This window comes from Triturus cristatus, chromosome 8 (genome assembly GCF_964204655.1).
Source record: "Triturus cristatus chromosome 8, aTriCri1.1, whole genome shotgun sequence".
Classification (NCBI taxonomy): Eukaryota; Metazoa; Chordata; class Amphibia; order Caudata; family Salamandridae; genus Triturus; species Triturus cristatus.
The window spans coordinates 460,487,626-460,504,271 of record NC_140591.1 but is presented as its reverse complement, the minus strand read 5'-3'; the positions used below and the strand labels follow the sequence as shown (position 1 = coordinate 460,504,271).

The 16,646-nt window shown below is 47.9% G+C and overlaps 1 protein-coding gene across 2 annotated transcripts in view; it reads right to left on the bottom strand.

Moving 5' to 3' along the window:
• The window catches only part of CDADC1 (cytidine and dCMP deaminase domain containing 1), a 468,682-nt gene that overhangs the window by 216,078 nt on the left and 235,958 nt on the right, over positions 1-16,646 (bottom strand). For both annotated transcript variants that reach the window (XM_085621895.1, XM_085621894.1), the window contains exon 4: positions 7,161-7,736. In XM_085621895.1, coding sequence (XP_085478021.1) covers positions 7,161-7,736 — 576 coding nt within the window. The remainder of the gene's footprint in view (positions 1-7,160; positions 7,737-16,646) is intronic.

The window sequence follows — 16,646 nt, the reverse complement described above, 5'->3', positions numbered from 1 at the left end:
TAGATCAATCACAAGAAAATAAAGCTGGACAAAAGGCAAAATATACCGTGAGTGAATCCAGAAATTCCTTTCATTTCTTAGGATCAAGAGAAAAAACAAGGACAACACGAGGCTACAAGGACATCTAATGGTCTTGCTGCCAGAGTCTGCCATAAGATTGCATTCTCATCACGTAATTACTGCAATCCTTGAGACTGCTGTTGAAACATTTGAGCCAAATTCTATGATGGGTTCATAGCTGCAGCCTAGCTCGAATCCATTTTCTTTTTTAAATGAAGAAGCCAGTGGCAATGTGATCTAACAAGAGATGGATACAATGGAAGTACCTTCTTATTGTCTGATGACCAGCCAGAAAGATAACTCCTGCTTGCATCCACGGTGCTGTCACATAATACAATTTACATAAAACTAACAGTGTTCCTCAAAAAGGAGCTCTCAAAAGGAGTTAAACAAACAAATGACAGGAAGATGTCAAAGTTCAGAATGAATCAAGGCAAAAGGGCAAGGGAAGCCAAACACAGAGCTGCACTGAGGAAGCAGAGCTGGAGGAAGAAGTCTGGAAGTTGAAGAAAATAATTCTGAAGGAAAAAAGCGAAGACAAAAAAGGAATCAAACGGGCAATGAAAGCATCAAAAAGCTCTATTCTGAATGTAATGCAATGCCCCTCCTACAATTCAGGCTTCTTTATACATGATTAGAACAGGAAATTGCATCAGCAGTGTAAGAATCAAGTAACCTCTAACCTGTAGACTCGAATGTTGCTATAGGACGAACTTGGAAATCACCAGTCTGCTCCACCGTCAACACGTCTAAGACTGCACTTGGTGCTGATGGCACACAAAAGACGGCACCCATTAGTAGTCCCATAACCTTTCGTCAGATGGATATTCTCTTTGATTTTCTGCAGTCTTTCAAAAGTGACCTTTTTTTTTATACTAAACAGAACACTAGACTACTGTCACTCTTTGCGAATGCATCAAATGAAAATACATGCAGTTTTTTCATGTGCATAAATTTCACATGAATGGTAGTGTTCTACAGGAAATGAGGCATATACTAGACTTAGCCCTAACCATAGCAAGACAATGTATCACTATGGCCTAGAATTTGGCCACAGCGTCAGAAAAGAAGATATGGTTGAGAGAAACATGAAGGTGGACTGAGGCGGAAGGCACGGTAATGCGACAGACTGCCTATTAGGGAAGACAGAAGATGCTAACAATGTGAGATCATGGTTAATAGGATTGGAGAGAAAACTTAGGTATAGACCCCCATGAGTAGTATCTTCAAAGAAAATGGCCAGGATTATCAGATGAACAGGTACTAGCAGTGGCTTCCAATCTCAATGGCTGGTCATGAAGGGATGGATTGACTACAGACCACTGAACCGCTTAACTCTGGTATTAGAGTCAAATGTAGTTCTTGTTTAGAACTGTTTGAAATGGTCTCTCTTGTTGGACCCATGTGAGAGAAAATGTGAAGAAGACAAATGTATAGATACCTTTGACAGTTATGTTTTGTAATGATGTAGGTTCCTATAAAAACTAAATACAATGATTAAAAACAAAAAAAAGACAGGGGCGTGGCCAACCGCTGAGCAAGATGGCCGCTTTCTGAAGCGGCTCCGGTCACCCACGGACACAATCCGCTATATTATCCGATGACCGCGACGAGAGACGCTGTCATCTAATGTATCCTTAACATGGCAATGCTAAAACTTGGACCATAGTGGCTCCTTGATGAATTTACACCAGTTACAAGGCAGAGTTAAGCCGCAGCCTTGTGTGATTACAAACTGTCAAAGGTGGCCGTGTCTGATGGGGAGCATAGAGACAAGTAACTACCGGCGACTAGTGGAACTGAGGAACTTCTGTGAGTTGCTGCGTGCCCCCACACTGGTGCTAACAGAGGTGAGAGATGGCGGTGACCAAGTAGTTTAAGAAGGAGCAGGTGCAGCTCCCCACTGACGGCTGCAGTCCCTCGTGGATCACCATCAGCGACTTGCCCCGGCTGAGCGCGCATACTGTGCCACTGGGCAGCAGGATAGATAGGATTGCAGAGTCCCCCTCCCCCCCATGGTCGCCGTTGCTGACAACGTGCTTTGGTGCCCCGGAATACACCGCCCTACGAGTGCACCAAACTGAGCGATCTGGCCTGTAGAGCGTTGCGGGTGGAAGCGAGGCCTCCAACAAGGGGAGCTCTCTGCTCCTGGTCTACAAGGGAGAGGTGAAGGGCCCATCTTGAGACTTGCCAAGAGGGGTCTGTGACTGCGCCCAGGTGTCCTGCATCATTGGGGGCCTAACTTTACTACTCCTAAATGCCCTTTGTGAATACAGAAAGTCGTAAAGTTAGGATTTTGTCTCAGATTACTTTTGTGAATCGGGCCCACTATCATGTGTGTGAGGTTTCCACTTCCATAAAAGATGACTTTGCTCACAAGCTTGGCAGACGTCTTGTGACGCCCAAACTTTGGACTCTCAATTGTTTCTGTAGGATTGGAAACAATCTATCTTTTATCTCTATTTTCTTGTTCCTTGTGCTGTCGTACTCATTTTTGTGATTACATCTCCTCCAAGAGACCCACCTCCAAGGAAACACCTATCGTGCAATAGACAGATGAGGATACACAAAGGCAGCCAACACGTGTTACACCACTGGCTCTAGAAGGGCGGGTATCCTTCTGTGTAAATATTTGCCAATTACCATACAGAACACGTGGCCCGACACACACAGGAGTATGTTGCACTTTCTGGACAGTGGGAGGGCAGAACGCTCAACATTATCTCAGTATATGTCCCCCCGTGACTCCATGATGCTGCGTTCTCTGACCTCCACCTGCCTGACGAGGAATTATTAATACGCTGAGATTTTAATACTACCTTTTGTGATACCAAAGTCTGCTGGCCTTACAGCCAGACTGGGACCTACCATCGTCCACTTGTGAACTTCTTGAGAGCCCTGGCTCTTGTCGACACAAGGCGAGCGTACAATCCCTTAGCACAACACTACACATTTCACTAGGGGGTTCATGGTAGCCTCTTGCACATGGACTACATTCTCATCCTCTCTAACCAACTCCCTCACTGCAGAGAGGTTCTTCATTTAGCCGGAGGTACTTCTGATAATTCGCCAGTTTGGGCAGTTTATGGTCTGCCTGGCTGACATGAACATTGGCGAATTGTACTTAGTCCCTGGTACCTAAAGGTGTCCTGCATTCACGCAGGCCTCCATGCAGCCACTGAGAAAAACTTTGATGAATATGTGGGCTCAGTAGACTCGGCGCAGACCCTGAGGGAGGCAAAGAAAGCAGTCATAGGGGGTCAGGGTCTTTTGCGGATAGCGGGACATAAAAAGGAAAAAAAGGACACACCTTGAGACGCTTGAAAGGGAGATCCAAGAGATAGAATCCCAGCTCCCAGACACAGAAAAAGGGGACTTACTCCACAACTTAACCCTTAAACAAAAGTCACTGCAATGAAGGCCGCTAGAGACCCCCATTGCGCAACTCAGCATCGCTTTTATGAGGTGGGTGATAGGGGTGTGAAGCATCCTGCCTGGCATGACAGAAGGGAGCGGACAAACTGGTGGGTGCTGGAAATACTGAGTAACAAGGGGGAGTGGGTGAGAGACAGACAGGGCGTGGCTAATGCCTTTGCGGCCTTCTATATTCACCTATACTCCCTGGCACTAACTGCCACAGCTGAGGAGTCTTGCAAATTGCTGTCAGACATTCAACTTCAGAGTCTGTTGCAGATGGACAGGGCACTCCTTGAACAAGAACTCATGGAAAATGAAGTAGCGCAAACAATCCGGCCTAAAATTCCGGCAAGCGTGTGGGCCCCAATGGCCTCTCCATTGAGCTCTACAAGCTTACAGTCTATAAGGTCGCTCCCCATCTCTTGTGAATGTTAGTGGAAAGCGGCAAATGAGGCGTTTTGCCCATAGACCAGAGGATGGATAATATAGTGGTCTTATTTAAAGAGGTTAAGTCGCCGGAAGTCTGTGCCTTGTACCAGCCTATCTCGCTGTCAAATGCGGAGGTCAAATTCAAGCACAACTATTAGCTTCTCAACTGGTCTGTGTGATCCACTCATTGATCTATTCAGATCAATCCGGCTTCATGCCAGGGTGAAACACCTCTTTTTTAATTACGGGCCCTTCATAGAGTTGTCGGTTGCGCAGCTGGAATTTGGGAGGACGCCCTTGTACTCTCGTTTGATGCATGAATGGCATCCGACACGGTTGAGTGGCCCTTCATGTTTGATGTTCTGACCAAGCTGGGCTTTGGCCCGTGCTTCATGACATGGAAATGGCTCAACTACGCTGATCCCCTGGCTCAAGTGACAGTGAACAGTAGCACGTCCTCAGTGTTCTAGCTCCAGCGTGGCACAAGACAGGGATGCCCGCTCTTACCCTTGATCTTTGCCCTGGCCGTGGAGACGCTAGCAGGTTGGATTAGGAGTAAACCCCTGATTAAAGAACTGAGGTAGACTGAGGACTGGAAGGACATGATCTCCCTTTATGCAGACGACATTCTACTCTGTCGCGGAACTGGTATTTACACTAAACAGAATAATGCACATACTCACTCTGTTCCAGCAATACTGCGGCTACACCAACTGGAACAAATCCTTCATGGACAAGCACCGCAGCTGCCCAGTGGTTGTGCAGCTCGTATCGCTACTTTACCTGGGACCCAGGCTGCAGAGGGATGTCCAGCACTGGAGAGCCCTGCCTCTGTCACTCCTTGGGATTGCAGCCTTATTTAAAATGATGGGTCTACCCAGTTTCCTATCTGCGCTTCAGAAAACACCCTACCCAGTACCAGCATCCTACTTCCAGGCGATCGAAAGGGAAATCCGCACATTAATCTGGGATGGGGCCCCTGAGCGAATAGCCATTAAAAAGCTGACGAGGAGCAGGTATGATGGAGGGATTGCCTTGCCTGACAGAAATATTATTGGGCGGCGCAATACCAAAACCGTAAATCACTGGGTCCATCTCCCTGAAGAGGAGCCTGCCTATCGGATGGATAGGAAGGTTATGCAACTCAGGGCCATTTATGGAGCAATGCGCACCACATCCTTCCAGAACCCCACTGCAGTCACACTTAGCCTCAGGCATATAACACTGAATGCTTTAGGCTGGCGAGGCAAGATCACACAAGCCACTCCCCTGTGGGATACTGCAAAGCTGGGTGTTCTGGGCACGCCGAAGGGATTTAACAAATGGGACCTTATTGGCATTTCCAGGTTAGGAGACCTGTGGACACAGGGAGGAGTGGTCCCGTTCGCAGACTTACAAGATGAGTATCGACTTGCACCCACTGAAACCTATCAATATTTGCAAATACGGCAAACATTGCTGAAGGCGCTACCAAAGGGGGAGGACCCCCCCTGAATCATCACTGTTCGAGGATAGATTAGATGATCACATGACCAAGAAAGCAATCTCCCTTACTTACCGTAAACTGATTATTAACTCACCAGATACCAAAGCTAGGCTGGGGGAACATTGGGAGCGAGACCTTGAAGGCCTGGAGGATGATGAGTGGCCTGATGCATTGCATCCCCCTGGGAGGTAGCAAGAGGGTCTGGGTTCTGCCTCGTACAGCTTAAAAACCTACACAGATGCTACTATGAATGCACTTCCATGGTGATGATGGGCAGGGCAACAACTGCACTATGCCTCAGGAACTGTAGTTAAGTAGGCACATTTTTCCATATGATATGGAGCTGCCCGGTAATCCAAAAGAATTGTGGGTCAGTGGTTGCTTGTCTGAACTTGTGGGAGTAGCGTGGAGGCCTCTGTGGTGACCTCACCCGTATGGACCAGACCTGGATGACATTGGGGTTGATGGTAGCCAAATGCAATATTTTGTGGGTGTGGAAGGCGGAACAAGCACCGCAACTGAGTGAATAAAGAGAGCGGTTTATGAGAGCAGAGGTCGTTCAAAAAAATGGGGGAAATGGAATGATCATCGGAGTAAACTGTGTGCCCCTATTGAAAGTACTGGTTCTGAAGCTTTATGTTTTGAGCGCCCAAACCTTAATGCTGGCCAGTGAATTTTTTGGGGTAGGTGAGGGCGCAACGAGTTGTAGAGGTTGACGGGGGATCGAATTTATATGGCTGTGTCTTGGTGCTACATTGCGTTATGCTTACTGTCACTGTTATCTTGTTTACTTTACTTGCAATAAAAAGATCTTTTTTTTAAAAAAAGATATGGTTTCAATTTGGAAATTATTTTTAATTACGGCCTACCTACAAAATTCAAGTGGAAAGTACTTCTAAGGATTCCCTCCACTAACCAGACTTTTCTGACCTTGAGAGGCATGGTAGAACAGATTGCTACATGTCTCCCTTGCGATGGTCGGGCCCTCCAAGCACGTGGGGCTGCAGGTGGACGTGGCGGCCAAGCAGGACACCATTAAACGCATTGCTGAAACCTAAGCCCAATGTCCTGGGGAATGACAGCAAGGACGAGTGCATGGTGGCCTGGGAAGGTTTCATGAGCCATGTCCACGTAGGGCATTGACGATAAATAGAATGGTGGGCTGTCACAACGTTGACAAAAAGATGCGAGGAATTCTGTTATACAGGTGGAGGAGCTAGAGAGAGTACTCAGAAGAGGTCTATCTACTGGAAAAAACAAAGGTTGAACCACACAAGGATCAGGAGACGAACAATGAACCTGGGGGAAAAGTCCATTGAGACATAAGAGGCCAACTCCATGGATGGGTTAAATAAGTCACACAGTTCAAGCAATCAGAGAGACGCACCAGAAGGAGTCATTTTGATGCCCCCATTCTCTCTTCTCAGGTCTCGTTGGATTAATCTTGAGGATATACAGGATCTTGGGGACACCACATCAAACCACAGCGGTCTTCCCGTTAAACACTTGCCATTATTTGTTTTTAACTTATTATTGTAGACTTTAAGAATACTATGAAGATATACTCCCCAAATGCATGTGTATATGGCAATTCAAATACTCTCAGAAAAACCATTCTCGTGCAAACACTTGATTATTGACTGGAATCAAAGGATAATGTTGGCTTTTCAGATTACACCACTTTCCTAATTACAGACCTCTCAAGAGTGATAGGATGCAGGAAAAAACTGAATATTTTTCAAACAATCCCACTATTTTGGTAACTCACCAGTTCGGTACGCCAGGAGCCTGGCTTGTATCATACAATGACGTGTAATTTCTTGCGACAAGCGTGGACTGTGTACGTCTTTATGTTGTGGTTCACAAGAGTGAAATCCAAAATCTTGCCTGTTGGGTACGCTGGAAGCCACAGTACTCAAAAGAATGACAAGTTCTTTCATATTGTGCCGGAGATTGTTAAAATATGGATCTTCACACAGGTTTTCCAAACCAATGGTCATCAGTATCTGCTTGTGGTGCTCTTCATTTGAAATCAAAAACAAAGTTTCAAACTCCTTCATCCTTTCTTGCCTCCACTTTGAAAAAGTGTCAGCCGTGAATCCGGGCATTGTTTTTTCAATTATGTGAATAAAATCACACTTCATGGAGGTTTCCTCGACAAATTGTAACATGCAGCATGTCAGGGGCTGTAATAAAACACACACATGTGCCCGACTGTTTGACTTCAGTCTTTCCACTGCTTTTGCATCAAGCTTTGCATCCTCTGTGCTGTTGTTACAGGCCAGTTCATTATGCAAGCTTATTTCAGGATCTGCAGGCCAGTAGGAAATCCTGTTCACGCCAGCTGAAATAGAACACAATGGTCAGTCAAAGGTCGAGCATAAGAAAAATCACCTGGTGAAGAATTACGTTTTCATATAATCCAAAGTCAGATTCCTGCACTAAGAAAAATGGGGACAGCAGTGTGGGTGAAGGTGCCACTGGAGAGTGTGACGCACTCATCAGCACATTTACACAAAATCACTAAAACTACAAGAAAAGCTAGAGAGATACCGAATAGTTCAAATCAGCAACAATTAAAACAGGCATTAACCACATGGTACATTAGCAGAACCAGAGCAGTTATTCGAGGGAGGTAAACCTACTGGAGTTGTCCAGGAAGAAAAGGGTCCCTCACTCTGGTCTGAATGTGTAACATGTGGCCTATTGCCACAAGTGATTAGAATTGTTGCAAGCAGGTGTAACGAAGTACACATGTTGGGGGGGTTGCACTGCAAGTGAATATTTCTGCGAGCATAAATGATATTTCTGAAGCAAATGCATATAAGTACAGGTTACTTAACTTCGGTTAACGCCTTATCTGGTAGTGATTCTATCTAGCCGCAGGTTCCTTACCTTAGAATATCCACAGGCATCAGACAGGATCCAGAAGATGTTCAAGCAACACCTCTGCGTGTCAATAGGTGGCATTAATTGGCTCCATGTTGGCCATGCCAGAAATGCCATGCGCTGTACCTATATGTGCACCACCACGGTGCGCTGACTTCAGTTACTTTCGAGACTTTTCACACCAGCAGCACGGAGCCCCGATGAAAAATGACCATTGGTGCTCTAAGACAAAGGCTCGGAAAAGGGTGTCGCCTACACCTTAACCGGTTCACAGAGCGGGGAGTATGGGAGGGTCGGTAAGGAACCTGTGGCTAGATAGAGTCTCTAACAGATAAGAAGTTACTGAACATAAGTATCTTGTTAATCTGATAGAAACCTCTAGCTGCAGATTCCTTACCTTAGAAATTATACCCAATCAATACCTTTCCAGAGGGGGTTCTGAGAAGACGATTAGACCAAAAAGTCCTGCAGGACCGAAGGGCAGAAGTGCCCGTCATGACAGACCTTTCTGTCCAGGCAGCAATGTTTTGTGAATGTGTGCAGTGATGCCCACATTGCGGCCTGACAGATGTTCAGGAAACGCAGTGGTCATAGCTTTGGCTCTGGTAGAGAAAGCCCACAAGCCCTCCAGAGGCCATTTCTTGGCTAGACTTAATGCACAGGATGACCCATCCAAGACGGTCCACTTCTGCAGAGCCTTCACTTTTTTGGCTACAACATAGCCCATGGAGAGTTGATCGTCCACCCCGAACTCTTTTGTGCAATCAAGGTAGAACGACAATGCTGATTTTGGGTCCAGATGGGGGGAGTCTCTCTTCCTCTTTGGAGGGATGAGGTGGAGCAAATAAGGCAGGCAAGTTAATGATCTGACCTACATGGAATGGAGTGACAACCTTCAGAGGGAGGCACGTGTCCAGAGGACCAGTCTGTCTGGGTAAAAGGAGGTGTAGGGAGGGTGCACAGAGAGAGCCTGCCATTCACTGGCTCTCCTATCCACCGAAATGGCCACTAAAAACTCAGTTTTAATAGGCAGCAGCTGAAGGGGCAATTGTGCAAAGGTTCAAATGGTGCGCACATAAAGAAAGTGAGAACAAGGTTGAGGTCCCACTGAAGCATGATAAATGGCGTGGAGGGAAATGTGCTGCAGACCTCTGGCTACAACAGGGGACTTAGAAAGAGATGGTTGGTCCAGCAACCACAGGAATACAGAGATTGCAAAAATAAACCCTTTAACCTTGCCAATAGTAGTGCCCCGGTGGACCAAAGATAGGGCAAACAAAAGAACCTTCTGTAAAGGTGCAGAAAGGGGTTTAACGTTGTGGGAAGTACATCATGACACAAACTTATCCCAACTGCAGTGATATACCGACTTGGTGGAGGGACTCCTGGGTGCCAAAATACCCAGCCCTGCCAAGCGCCGTTGTATCTCTCGCTTGGACCGTGGCATAAATGTTGAGCTCGTTTTTCAAAGGCCTCAAGATGACGCTAGTGTACAACGGGAGGAATAGGAATCTCAATATATTATGATGATGTGGAAATATCCAGCTATCACAGAAACTCATATGCAAGCCAAATGAACTTCAGAGATTTGAAGACCGAAAACACAAAACCGTACACTCACCTAATTAATGTAAAAAAGCACACCCTACTTAAACCATTGTATCAAACAGATGTCGACGCACAGATGCAAAACAAGGCTTCTAAATACAAGCCACAAACTGGGTCAGTCTAATCTGCAGTAAAAGAGAGGCCTAATTGGAGAACTGTACAGGAAGAAGATCCCCAATGGGGCAAATCTCACATCCTATATTCGGCCCGGGTCCCACGTGGAAGAGAGCGTGGACAGGGTGGCAATTGATCAAGATCTGATCATGCCATTAATTTAATTGGTTGTCAGCCAGGGAGGAGCAGGCTGGCTAAGGCAGGGAACCTCTGTTTAGTTCATTGTTTCCCTGCCGCTCTGCCTAGCAAAAGGTGTCGGACCTAGGCTGTGCCTTTCTACTACTAAGTGTGGGTAACATTATACCGTTAGCGAGAAAGTGGCACTCATAGTTGTTGAATGTCACTCATAATTACAATGAAATTATCAAAATGTCAGACATACGCAATCTGAAACCTTGCCAGCTATGACTACCATCACAGACTTCGGCCACAAGTTTGAAACCTGTCAACTGTCACTGATCAATCTCCACACATGCAGGTGAAAGGTGCGCAGGTTCGGGTGCAGAATCCTGCCCTGTTGCTGTGACAGAAGATCCTCCCAAAGAGTCAGCCTGACAGGAGGACAGATGCTCATCCTCAACAGCTCAGAATGCCAGACTCTCCGTGCCCAATCTGGAGCCATAAGAATGACTTGGGCTTAGTCGTTCCTGATCTTCTTCAGAACTCTAGACAGGATGGTATTGGTGGAAAGGCCTACAGGAGGCCGTAGCTCCACTCAAGACAAAAAGTTTCTCCGAGTGAGTCATCCTAGAAACTCAAGCGTGCAAAACTGCTGACATGGAGTGTTCTGGCGGTGGTGTACAGATCTAACCAAGGCTCTCCCCTTTGCTGATAGAGACCGAGCACCACCTCCGGATGGAGACGCCATTCGTGATCTGCTAGGTATCTTCGGCCGAATTTGTCCACTCTGGCGTTCAGAGATCCCGCCAGATGCCTAACCACCAGGGAGATGCACTGACGTTCTAGCCATGTCCAGAAGCGCAGGGCCTCTTGACCCCATCCCGCCTTGTTTGTTGCAGTACCACATGGCAGTGGTGTTGTCCGTAAACACCTGCACAAACCTTCCCTTGATCGAAGGAAGAAAGGCTTTTAATGGCAAGCAAACTGCCTGAAATCAAACAGGTTTACGTGGAGCTTGGACTCCGCCGGAGTTCAGAGTCCTCTGACCTTCACCTCTCCCAGATGGCCGCCTCAGCCCAGAAGTGGCACATTTGTCACTACCGTTAGATCAGGTTGAGGAAGGGAGAGGAGTCTGCTACTGGCCCAATCGCAGTTCGTTAGCCACCACTGCAGGTCTTTTGCAGTCCCTCCGAGATCTGGACCAAGTCGGAGAGAGCTCCCTGATGCTGCGCCCAATGGACCTTCAGGTCCCACAGCAGAGCCCATGTATGCTAGTGGGCATGTGTCTCCAGCGGGATGCGTGAGGCCCAACAGCCTCAGAGTCAGAAACACCAAAATTCAGGATAGAGCCTGAAACATCAGAATCATAGCCTGAATATTCTGGACTCACCGCTCAGAAGGATAGACCCAAAATTACACCATGTCCAGAACAGCTCCGATGTAAGGGAGCATCTAAGAGGCAGTCATGTGCGACTTTAGCATGTTGAAAGTGAACCCCAGTGAGTGCAGGAGGTTCGCTGTGGTCCGAAAGTGAGTGACAACTGCCTGGGGCGAACCCACCTTCAACAGCCAGTCGGGGTAGGGGAAGACTGAAATCCTGACCCCTGCAGATGAGCTGTGATCACCACCATCACCTTGTCACCTTGATGAACACTCAAAGGGCGCTGGTAAGGCCAAAAGGTAGCACAGTAAACTGAAAATGCTATTGGCCCTACCATGAACTGCTGATAGTATCTGTGGGTTGGTAGGATGGGGATGTAGAAATATGCGTACTGCAAGTCCAAAGCCACCATTTAATCTCCCAGGTCCAGGGCAGAGAAAAACTTGGACGAGCATGAGTATTTGAATTTCTCCTTTTTCAATAAGAGTCTGAGAAGATGCAGATCCAAGATAGGACCAAGTCGTCAGTCCTTCTTTGGCACCAGAAATTAGTGGGAATAACAACGACAAACTACTCTGATGCAGGCCCCCTCTCTACAGCTCCCTTGGTCAAGAGAACCTGCACTTCTTAATGGAGCAAGGAGAGATGGCCCTCCGTCAGCCGATCGTTAGTGGGTGGTGGGTGTATCACAAAGGGGAGGGAGCAGCCCCTTTGGACTATCTGGAGTACCCATCAGTCTGACCATTAGTGGGGGAAGTGATGGTGTACCCTGCCTCCCACTAGATGCCCATGATGGTCTGAGGGCAGACTAAAGAGGCTTGGAGGCATCGACTACCATAGGGTAGTAGACTGACTCGACCGCTGGCCACCTGTCCCATGTTGTCTATGGGACCCACGCCCTCAGCCACGAAAGGACTGGAAAGCCTGCTGGCAGCGGTGGCTGGGAGGGTATGGGCACATTTAGAGACCCCTTCCATGGCCACGAAAGGGGCAGAAGGTGGATTGGGGTGGACAAGGACCCATAGACAAGTAAAAGGACCTGGTGTATCCGTGCAGTTCCTGAAGCACTACAGCACAGAACGAGCCTTGTCTCCAAAAAGGCGAAAACCATCAAAGGGCATGTCCAGGAGGAAAGCCTGGACATCCCCTAAAAAGCCAGATGTTTTCAGACATGCATGGCGCTGCAAGGCCACAGATGATGAAATCTCTCTGCCCAGCGAGTCGGTTATGTGAAGTACACAGTGGATGGTAAATTTAGCCGTATCGCCGCCATCGGCAACAGCCTGAGAAAGTATGGAACAAGCCTCCTGCTACAGACCATAGGCAGCACTTGCGCAACCGAATCTCATATGGCCCAATAGGCATGCAGTGTTCACCGATCGCATTGCCAGGCTGGTGGAAGAGAACATTCTCTTACCGAAGATGTCCGGCCTCTTGGATTCCCAATCCGGTGGAGTGGTATGGAACTTGCCAGGATGGATACGGCATGTGGGGATATGGACCAACAAGCTCTCCGGAATGGTGTGCTGACTAAGGAAACTGGATTCCCCAGGAGCGGGGCTTTGGTGGTGAGCAATCGTCCTATTCATAGGAGACCCTGTGCGGGGCTTGGACCAGGTCCCAAGTAGGAGCTTCTTTGAATGGGAGTAAGGGTTCTGAGGGGGTCACTCCCAGCTGAAGCACCTCTGTCAATACATTAGTCCAGACTGCCACTGTGGGTATGTGAAGGTCATGGCCACAGCTGCCCTGCGCACCACCATTGCAAACAAGGTTTCCTCCTCCATAGCCACAGTAGAAGGGGAAACCAGGCCAGTGTCAGGCGAGGTGTCCAACCCACTGGTCTCACCGAGTTTCTCATACCAGTTGTGCTGTTCCTCAACTGGTTCATCTCCATAAGGGTCCCTAGACCCCTCCCAAATGTCTCCCTCATCAGGCCTATCCATCAAATAAGGCACTGACTCCAGTCCGGGAAGAATGTCCTTGGTCAACGTTAGACGCGGCGTCGGATGACGCCCATTCGACTCCGTCAGAGTTGGGAATGAAGACGGGGACGGTGACACTTAGAAGTGGCGGCACTGGAGCAGCGCTGAGGAAGGTCTTTGTCTCGCCAGTGGCTCTGCTCCGGATTCAACGAGGCATCCCTGGAGCCCCACTGGCTGAGAGGGCAAACCCACCGGCGTAGTCCCAGTATAGGCCTCTCCATTTACCTGGCAAGCCCAGACCTTCAATTATCTGGGGATTCTAGCTTAGCATGCTGCTGCTGTTCTACTGGGCGGCAACATCACTAGGGCTGTCTCTTCCATCTGGAACCAAATGACATTGTAGCAGGCACTCTCAATTTCGGCAGCAACTTTCAACTTTCACACCTCCTTCACTACTTTGCCAATCTCCCCCTGCAATTATCGAGAAAATATTGTTGCTGCTTTGACATCCTATGGGCGTACATATCTGGCGGACTGGTCAGCTTTTGTGAAACTGAAGTTGCCCACGAACAAGGGTAAGCTTGTAGCTCCAAATTTTGAGCATCACGATTTGCCCAGCACAGCTGCAGTGGGTGTGTCGCTGGTTGGCGGAACATCAACTGGAAAACACCTCTTCTGAGCACTCTCGCTGGCGAATGGAGTGTGTACTGCGGTTATTCCACTCATAGCAATCCAAAGACCCTTCTTTCTCTCCCAGGCTAGTACGGGTGGCTCACCACTGTTTTCGTAGATGTCTGCACCTTACTGCCCCTGCCGCCCCCCCACACAAATGCCCTTCCTGCTTGGCCTCTTGCGCACCAGAAGATAGTTTACATTTTCAGACGTCCCTCAATGGCATTCAGCAGGTATATAACCAGTCTGCGATCTCTTCTACGATGGCACACTTCAGTCATTTGACAACTTGGCAGCAACAGACAAAGGGGAATTCATGATATTTCAAGCTCTGATTCATGCACTGCACACAGGCTGGCACATCACCACAGTGGAACCTGTCACACAACCAGTGATGCAATTTCTCCATGTAATGGGATGGCTGCAGACTTGGCTCACCAAGGCAACAGGAAAATACACCCAGGACCCCCTCACTGCATTGCGAGTAAAACTGGAGGGTGAATGAGTCATGGCCTTTAGGGACAAGGACTGGGAGCGGATACTGGCCTACCCGGAGAAGCTGTCCAGAAATGCCAGATTTAAGCTAATCCAGTTCTTTGTTCTCCTCCAGGCATAACTCTCCCCAACTAAAATCAACAATTTCTTCCAAGGTGCTGGAGCAATGTTCCTTCGCCGCCAGGTGCCAACTTCCTACACATGCTATGGGCCTACCCATCCTTATCACAGTATTGATCGACCACTACTACAGTACAGTCCCAGATCCCTGGTTTGGCTGATTTGCACTGCTGGGAGGCATGCTCAATGGGGTATTACACAGGCGAGGCCAAGAACCGGGCAATAATTTGCTTTCTTGACATGGCATTTTTACTAGTTAAGAGGACCCCTGTCCCTCCTCGGTGGAAGCATGGCATAGGTCTCTCACAGTTTGGTCCAAAGCAGAAGGCACTGCTCTCAGAGCTGAGGAGGAACGGGAGATGGGGATGAGCGGTTTGCCTTTCAGTCAGCAGCTCAGCGGCTGCACATATATCACATTCTGCAGCTCCACACATTGTGCCAGCAGGGCAGCCTCCCACTCTAGGCACACATGTAGGGCCACTTACACACGGCCACGCCCCCTTGCCTGCTTCTGGATAGGACCCACTGATAGACTCCAATTCCTCTCTGCTGTGTGTGGTCGTGCTGCTCTATGCCTCTGCTGCACGTTTTCATGTTTCCCAGATCCAGACTTGAACTCCAGAGTCAACAGATCCATCCGATATCTCTTGCCAGGGGCAATGGACATCCTCCCCCATCCAGCAACACACTATTTCTCACAAAGACTGGCTGCTTAATAGTTGTGGTTTCTATATGCTCTCTTTTTCTTCTTCTTTATTTCTTGCTTGTCCTGGCCCCTTATTTTTTCCTTTCGTTCGAAATGCTGTGCCTTTATAAATAATGGTTACACAAGCGAAGTCTATGGACAAATATGACTGGCACAATTGACTTACTCTTCGATTCACCCAATTCTTAAACATCTATATATCAAGTTGCATACACCAACAAGTCTATGTGAACCTGCTTGTTATGCTTTGAACAAAAAAAGATTTAAAAAAGGCAATACCTATTAAAGGCAATATACATGAACAAAACCTGTGGAAGAAATATTGCTGGAGGGCTGCTACCTGCAAGAAATTTTTTTAAATGGCATTTTTCTCAGGAGTGTAAAAAAAGCTTGTCTGCAGCAGCCAGTTGTCGAGGTATTGGACCTGCGAAGATGGACTACAACCATCAATCTGCCCTTTGTGAACACTCAAAGTGCCATGTGCAGGATGGTAACTGCTAGTGGTTTGACGCCACAACAGCGCAGAGGCACTTCATGTGGGACTGTCTGCAGGACCGGCATATGGAAACCCGCTTCCTGTGAGTCCAAGGGCTCCATCCATTACACCGGGAGAACCTAGTCAAGCATCAACTTTATGTATTTCTCCTTCTTGAGGAAGAAGTTCAGGGCATCAGATCTAAAGTTTCCTTCTTGGGCATAAGTACTAGGAGTAACTCCATGTGCTCTGTCCCACCTTCGGCACCAGCTTTACCACCCCCTTGGCTAGCAACATCTACACCTCTTGACAGAACATATCACTGTGGTTCACTGATGGCTGGGCAAAACTATCAGAATATGTGGAGGAACATCCAAATAGGAAAGGGTGTATTCAAATTGAACAATCTGAAGAACCCATTGGTCCGAAGTAATGGAATACCAGCAGACAATACTGAATCCTGAGCCTATTGTCCTACAAGCATCGTTGTAGGGCAAATTAATGAGTGCAGTGGTTCCTGCAATGTCAGGTGAAGAGGAAGAAGAGGATTACTCGGTCTGGTGGTGGTCATCGACTCTACCACTGACCCTGGAGCCACGTAAAGGCTGATGGGTTGCGGAACAGGCTGCAAGGGCCTCATATGGCAAGAAGTAAGACACCCCTAATAGTCTCAGAATGGGTGATGCTGCTGGTAGAATCGGCAAGCAGGGGAAAGCAGCCCCCACGATGGCGCCATAGCGCTGCTGTCCTTG